The 8,563-nt window shown below is 40.2% G+C and overlaps 1 protein-coding gene across 1 annotated transcript; it reads right to left on the reverse strand.

Annotated features, from left to right (window-relative positions):
• Nucleotides 1–5,611: 5,611 nt before the first annotated feature.
• Nucleotides 5,612–6,698, reverse strand: LOC110171086 (adenosine receptor A2b-like). The gene is given in 4 exon segments (XM_055160290.1): nt 5,612–5,887; nt 5,890–6,000; nt 6,002–6,406; nt 6,546–6,698. Coding segments are annotated over 4 exon segments (945 nt in total).
• Nucleotides 6,699–8,563: the final 1,865 nt, after the last annotated feature.

Raw genomic sequence — 8,563 nt, forward strand, 5'->3', positions numbered from 1 at the left:
CACCAGGATCCCAGTCTCCGTCTTCACTGACCACAACCCTCTTGTCTTCCTGGCGCGGATGTATAACCACAACCAGCGGTTGATGCGGTGGGCACTGCTGGTCCAGGGCTACAACATCAGCATCCATCATAAGAAGGGGAGAAACAACATTGTGGCTGATGCCCTATCGTGAGACTGAGGACCACCATCACTGCTTGAACAAGTGGTGATGGACTTCTATATCCTTTTTACGGGGAAGTGTTTGAAATTTATGGGGGGAGGTGTGACGGATGCCGTCCTCGTTTTTTTTCCTTGCCTCACCCCACCTCAGATCCACCCACCCCGGATCCGCCCCGCTGATCTGCCTCACCTGGTCCTACTAATCAGCGGGGGTATAAAAGCCGGAGCCAACCCGAGAAGTGGGACGAGTGGGTTCTCTGCTGCAGCGATCTTTAGTTGTTCATTTTTGTGTTATCTCGATCTACGTTTTGTAATAAACATCCTTCTTTTTTTTTCACCTCACCACGCTTCCCGTTTTGTTCCACACCTGGTTCATTTTAACATCTTTTTCAGTTACCGTGCCACCCCCTAGGCTCCCGTGGCACGTAACAATGTCCAAGGCGTCCAAGGCTTAAAGAGTGACTTTAACGTTAGGGGTGTCAAATGATCTTGTTAATTGCGATTAATTAATTACAGTCATATTTAGCGCGTTATGTTTTTTAATCACGTTAATCTCATTTTTAATCTCTAACTTTATTGTTTCTGTATGCGAGTTTCTTTATTATAAAATCTGTTTTTATGTGTTGTAGGGACAACAACACACACACACAAAAAAAACACATTTATAAATTTTTTTATTTCAGTAATTCCACTCATTGCCGGAAACCCACACAAAATGAGCAGAGTAAGAGCGATGTGAATGTCATGTTACCTTCATCATCGTCATTAAACCTACGAGAAAACAAATGCACGTCACTGTCACCACGTTTCCTTCCATAGTTACTGCGCGGACACCGCTGTCCTCCCGTGAGCCGCGTGCGTTTTCTCACATACGCTGCGTAAACCGCGCTTCCTCCTGTGTGCCTCTAAACCAGAACTAACACCAAGACTAAAATCAGGACTAACCCAGTCCAGGACTAAACCAGGACTAAACCAGGACTAAACCAGAACTAAAACCAGAACTAAAACCAGGACTAAACCAGGACTAAACCAGGACTAAACCAGGACTAAACCAGGACTACACCAGATCTAAAACCAGAACTAAAACCAGGTCTAAAGCAGGTCTAAACCAGGACTAAACCAGGACTAAACCAGAACTAAAACCAGAACTAAAACCAGGACTAAACCAGGACTAAACCAGAACTAAAACCAGGTCTAAACAAGGTCTAAACCAGGACTAAACCAGGACTAAACCAGAACTAAAACCAGAACTAAAACCAGAACTAAAACCAGAACTAAAACCAGGTCTAAACCAGGACTAAACCAGAACTAAAACCAGAACTAAAACCAGGTCTAAACCAGGACTAAACCAGGTCTAAACCAGGTCTAAACTAGGTCTAAACCAGAACTAACACCAGGACTAAAACCAGGACTCTAACCCATTCCAGGACTAAACTAGGACTAAAGAATGACTAAAGTAGGTCTAAACCAGGACTAAAACCAGGTCTAAAACCAGTGATCTCATATATAAAGCATTTCTCTATCAATAATATTTTTAATATGGTTAAGGAAAGACTGGACTTTTTATTGTCTTTAAGTAGACAAAAGTTATTATGTTCAGATTTCCTAGTCTTTGCTACTTTACAGTAAACAGTTTCTTATTCATGGAGACTTGGGCTCAACAGCCAATTTGAAGAGAACAAACAAGAAGAACATTTGCAGGATGCGGTTGCTACATTCATGTAGTTTTAAAAAGCATGACAATATCAAGTAATCCAAAGTATTCAAATTATGTTAATCCATTTAATTACTTAAAGTGAGTAAGTTACAAACTACATTTTGGGGTATGTAATCTGTAATCTGTAGGGAAATACATTTTAAAAGTAACTTTCCCAACACTGCAGATTAGTAATAGTAATAATAATGATGATACTGTGGAATGTAAGTGACTGCATCTGTTAAAGTTTGTTAAACAATAAATGACTTTATAAAGTCACTTTTTTTTGTTCTATATCAGTCTTTTGATCTGCCACAATAATGTAATAATGAATTTAAATGAAAATACCTCAAATTGAAGGCTTTTCTCAGCATATTTTAGGTGAGATTAAAAAGAGATTAATTAGATTAATTAATTACAGATCATAATTAATTAATCTCTCAATTTTTTTAATCACATGACAGCACTATTTAGTGTATTTATAACATAAAACCATCAGCGGAGGTGATCGGCTCGATGGTTGCAGTGTGTATATATATTTATACTCCGCTATTTAGTCCTGCTTTAGTACTGGTCCAGTCCTGGTTCAGTACTGGTTTAATCCTGGTTTAGACCTGGTTTAGTCCTGGTTCAGTCCTGGTTCAGTCCTGGTTCAGTCCGATGCCAAAAGTTCAGCATTTTCAACTTCTGACACCAACGCCCTGGACTCACATCCAGAGTGGTAACAACAGAATGCTCAAAGTGCGCTGCGTTGATGCCAGATTCGCGCCATGCTGATGCTTGAAGACACATCACAAAAACGCAGGATGCCCTAGACGCATGTCCACATAGACTTTGCATATAAACTGGATGCCTTATGCCCCGGTCTGAACGGGCCTTAAGAGGATCCCATGATCTACAGTGCCACTCAGATCTAACAGGATCAATACGGAGACTTTGTCACCTTAATTAAGAGCTGTCTCAGTGCAGTGGCGAGATTTGAAACCTGACTGGAAAACATCAAATGAGTTGGAAAAAGTTAGTAAACTGTTGGTAAAAAAAAAACTTTTTCAAGGACTTTGCCAAAAAATTGCAGATTTATATATATAAATAAATGTGTTTCTCACCTTCCACAGTGGTTGGTCTCTCTCACCCTCATTCACCTTGGGTCCTCTACCAGAGGCCTGGGAGCCTGAGAGTTCTGCGCAGTAACTTTGCTGTTCCCAGTACTGCACTTTTCTGGACTGAGATGTCTGTTTTTTTTTCCCGGTATCTGTTGTAGCTCTTCCATTTTGGGGGTTACAGCCCCAAGTGCTCCGATCACCAAAGGCACCACTGATGCCTTCACTTTCCGGACTTTCTCCAGCTCCTCCTTGAGCCCTTGGTATTTCTCTAGTTTCTCGTGTTCCTTTTTCCTGATATTACCATCGCTTGTTATTGTGATGTCCACCACCGCTCTGTTGCTTATCCACCATCACTATGGTGGTTGATTCGCCGTCACCATCCTGTCCGTCTGTATCTGGAAATCACACAAAATCTTGGCTCGGTCGTTCTCCACAACCTTTGGAGGTGTTTCCCACCTTGATCCTGGGGTCTCCAGCCCGTACTCTGCACAGATGTTTCTGTACACTATGCCCACCACCTGGTTATGTCGCTCCATATATGCTTTCCCTGCCAGCATCTTACACCCTGCAGTTATGTGCTGGACTGTCTCAGGAGCCTCTTTGCACAGTCTACACCATGGGTCTTGCCTGGTGTTGTCCTTGATGTACTCAAGGAGCTTGGATGTTTCATCCTGGACAGTGGTTCCCACACTCACTAGTCTTCGGCCTCCTTCCTTCCAGCTTGCATACAGTCTCAGGGTGATGGAGCTTGGATGAAACCCTCCATGCATGCAAACTCATTGCACATATATGTAGATATATACCCTGGAGGGTTTGTTAATCTGTTCACTGTTGCAAACAATTAGTTGTTACTGCAATTTCCAGTAATGTCCAAGAAGTACCTCTCTCTTGTTCTACCCAAACTGCGTTTGCCCATATGCATCTTGTAAATATCATGATGAACCTGGACTTTGACTTGCGCCATTTCTGCTCGGCCCTATGGCACACCTTTTTCTGTGCCCTGAACGAGTCATCATTCCTCCATGGAGTGGAGTTAAGTTTAGTATTTAGCATCTTGAAACTGCATTTAGTTACTGAAAAATTTGTGTTGTGTGATTTCACAGTCCTGAGAGCTCTATAAGGTTGTTAAGTGTGATTTCACTTCCATCCCAAGCCACCTAAACTGATTGAAAACAATAGACTTGTTTAGGGTTTCTACTTTGATGCCTCACGTTTAAACGTGGTTGCATTTTTTACTCACAAATTCCACTGTTCCTTTTCAAATAAACTAATCTAAGTGCACAAGGTTGAGGTATGAAGCTAAGATAAGGTAAAATAGCGGTAACCAGCAGTTAGTATTCCTGTGTTATGCTAGTGACATCATCATCACTTGACAATCCCAAAAGTTGTTTAGTCACTTTCAGGTCCACAGCACTTTGAAGCAAATGACCCTTTTGCAGGGTTGAAGTGGGAAGCATGTACGCAGCACAGTAAGCATTGAAATCTTATTGATGGCTTTTGATGGGCTGTCAACTGCTTCACACTTGTGTTGATATGACGCTCAAATATTGATATCGGGAGAATGTGGTTGATAAGAATTGACTCCATAGCCAGATGAACATGAAAAAATTTTAATAATAGACAAAAGGCAAAAGAGACCACCAGCATTTATAGTTTATGATAATGAGTAGAATGGAAGTGTACACATGAACCCGTGCTACAGAGAATATACATATAAAACAAAAGTACATATATGAAACAGGAGGCCTCTACTCAGTTAGAACAGGGAGTATGTAGATGTCAGTTGTATATCACTTAACAAAAATTTAAACTCTTAAAGGCACTGAAAACTCCAGTACATGGACACGCATTGTTGCAAATCTAACACACATATGGATCATAAAGAGAGGAGCATTTCATACTTATAAATATAAATCAGCCAGCCACTTGTACAGACACATCTTAAATTGATTCAAACTCAGTGCTGCAACCAGAGCTCAAAGCTCAATAATGCAGGAGAAATGTGTGGATGATGTAGATGATGATGTCTTATCTTATCAAGTGGTGGGACATAAAATTGTATTTTTGTATTTCTGTTTTGGTGACATTGATATGAAATTAAGAATCAGTGTGTTATTTCTGGCAAAACAAACTACTTTTTTCATTTTAAAAGATATGAAAATAAATAGTTGTAATAACTAGCAGAAAAAAACAACAACTTGTGTGCGATTTTTAATACCTTTTATTGTAATGTAAATATGTGATATAGTAACTTAACATGAAATATTACTCTGATTGTCCATGTCTTATGGTCCATTAAAAAAAAAAAAAAAAAGCATATAGTTTTTTTGTTTTTGTGTGTGTGTGTGTGTTTTTTTCTTCAAATTTTGGTTTACAGTTCACTTCAACTACCGTTAGATCACAACAGAACAGTTTGGTAAAAATTAAACCTGCTGACATTTAATTGTTTTTTGTTTTGTCGAAGCCTTGTCAATTATCATTTAATACTGTGCATTGCTTTATCAAGATCTTTCACAGTTTTTGGGACATCAGAATGAAACAGCTGTAAACAAATATTATTCCAGACCTTACATAAAGTGTGTTAGATGCCCTAGCTCCAATTAATTCAGATTGAGAGGGCTTGATCTCACCATACTCCACAGCCATTATTGCTTTATCTTCCATGGACTGACACTTTAGGAGTAGCACTGCAGGAGAGATGCTTCTTCAGATATTCTCTAAACATTACATCTCGCAGCCCATACACCATGGGGCACAGAAATCTGGGGAGAATTTGTAATAGTATATACCACACAAATATAAAGTGGACATATAATCTTGGGAACAAAGTTAAAATAAGTTTCTGGACAGGAGAAAACATATATGTTGACATCCACAGAAGAAGCTGAAAACTATGTAACATAATGGTATTCCTGGCCTTTTTGGCATCACTATTTGTTGTTTTTTTGCTGATTTGGCAACTAAAAATATCTGGATGTAAGTGTAAATCAGAACAAGCCAAACACTAACAAAATACACAGAGTAAGTGACTTCTCTCTTTTTTTACTATGATGGGATTTCGAAACAACATTACAGGCTCACATAAAACAGGGGTGAAGAATCGAGCAGGCTCAGTTGCTGCAAGATAAAATATGTCTGGTAAAAATGACAGTAAGCTCAAGGCCCATACACATGCAATCACTATGTAAATCTTTTTGATGTTGCACAACTGGGGGTGCTGAAGGGGGAAGCATACGGCAATATAGCACTCCACTGCCATCGCTGCTAAATTCAGAGGAGAGTTGAGACTTGTGATGATAGCAAATGCAAGAATAAAGCAACAAAGAAATGTGTTGATGGTGTAGAAAACATAAGAGCACACAAAGAGAGTGATGGCAGTGGTGAGCTGGATCATGTCATTCACCACCAGATGGATGAAGAGGATGTAGCGAGGGTTGTGGTGAAAGACCTAAGACAAGGCTAATACAGTCAAATGTTTAATAAAATAAAATAAAATAAAATAATAAGAATAAGAAAAATAATTAAGAAGTAAATCAAATAAGAACTTGTTCGTTACAATAATTTGCAATAATTTTAACATTACTGACCTGGTGTTTTCTGAAGGTATAAATGAAAGTCCCATTTAAGTAATTAATAGAAATCCCAAGCAGAACAATTGTTACATTTTTGGCTATAGCCATGCTGAATGAGTCTCGATAACGGACATAAGTTTGCCCATTTTGACCAGACGATGAATTCATGGAAGCACTATTCCTAAAAAGAAAGTAAGCATTGTTCAAAGACAGGACCAGAGCGAAATAAGAGTTTTATAGACTACATATAGACCTACCTTTAATATGGCTCACCCTCCCCAAATGAAGATCAGAGGTAAATTGAGCTTTATATCAAGTTCTCAAGGGAAGATTCTTAAGGATGATGTAAGTGGGTTAATTTGTAAATGAACACATTGCAAAATTCTCAAAAATGGCTCTTATGGAACTTATCCTACTTGTAGTCCGGTTCCTTATTGTCATTTTTTTGACCTTAGTGGGAATTTTTGGGGATTTGCTAACCTATATATTTTTGAAAAGGTTATAGTATATGGAGTCAGAAAATCAATGTTTGCATTTGCCCACGTCTTTATGGCGGCCATATTGGATTTTTTTTAAATGGCTGCCAAAAAACCCTTTTTGGAATATCTCAGCCTCTGAATAAGTTGAAATGTTGATTTTAACTGCTAAACCCACATTTTCAGGGTCAGGGAATCAAATGGTGCTAGTTACAAAGCTGTAAGACCTCCCCAAATTAACCCTTAGATGCATAAGTGGGTCAAAAATGACCCGGTTTGGTTGTTTTCTTGCATTTTCACTGTAGTATTCACATGTAATACTCCATGTTCCTCCAAAAACATGTTTTTCTTTTTTTTTTTATTATTATTATCCTGCTGAAATACATCAGCAATATGGGTAAAACAAATTATAAACATCACATGCAGCTGGTCAGATAACTCAAAGAGTTTAAAAGTAGCTAACATAAAATTTGGATGCTGGATGTAAACACACACATTTAGACACAATATGATTACACAACTTTTTTATGAGACATTTTCTATACATCATCATCATCATCATCATCATCATCATCATCACTTTCATACAACCATAGACTGTATATATGAGTGGACAGATCTAACGCTGGAGCTGCCGTGTGCCAAATAGGAAGTTCTCCAGGAGGCTCTTCCGGCTCCTTCTGACTCTGGCTCCAATGGACTTACATTAGGATTTTGTGGCTCCTCTCTCTGTACCTGCTGCAGTGAGCCTTGACATTTTGGTCTTAAAATGTTTGTATGAACCCGCTCTACATGATCCTGATTTATTTTATTTTATTTTTTTTGCTATTTTGTCCATCAAAAAAAATCCTATTCATAATATAAAGCCCGTGGCTGGATGAGATCCATCCTGAGTACCTTAAGTCTCTGGATGTTGTGGGTCTTGGCTGACATGCCTCTTCAACATCGTGTGGCGGTCGGGGACAGTCCCTCTGGACTGGCAGACCCGGGGTGTTGGTCCCTCTGTATAAGAAGGGGGACAGGAGGGTGTGTTCCAACTACAGGGGAATCACACTTCTCAGCCTCCCCGGTCTGTGCCAGGGACTGGAGAGGAGAATCCGACCGTGGTTTTCATCCCGGTCGTGGAACACTGGACCAGCTCTACACTCTCCATCAGGCGCTCGAGGGTTCATGGGAGTTTGCCCAACCAGTCCACATGTGCTTTGTGGATCGGGAGAAGGCATTCGACCGTGTCCCTCATGGTGTCCTGTGGGGGGTGCTCTGGGAGTATGGGGTCCGGGGCCCTTTGCTAAGGGCTGTCTGGTTCCTGTACGACCGGAGCAGGAGCTGTGTTCATTGCCGGCAGTAAGTTAGACCTATTCCCGGTGCATGTTGGACTCCACCAGGGCCACAACTGTCACCGGTTCTGTTCATTGTATTTATGGACAGAGTTTCTCGGTGCAGTCAGGGGCCGAACAGTCTGGTTTGGGGACCACAGGATCATCTCTGCTGTTCACAGACGATGTTGTCCTGTTGTCTTCATCAAACCAGGACCTGCAGCACTGGGGCAGTTTGACC

The sequence above is a fragment of the Boleophthalmus pectinirostris genome, unplaced genomic scaffold, assembly GCF_026225935.1.
Source record: "Boleophthalmus pectinirostris isolate CB_2022bp ecotype Guang Dong unplaced genomic scaffold, ASM2622593v1 HiC_scaffold_3, whole genome shotgun sequence".
Classification (NCBI taxonomy): domain Eukaryota; kingdom Metazoa; phylum Chordata; class Actinopteri; order Gobiiformes; family Gobiidae; genus Boleophthalmus; species Boleophthalmus pectinirostris.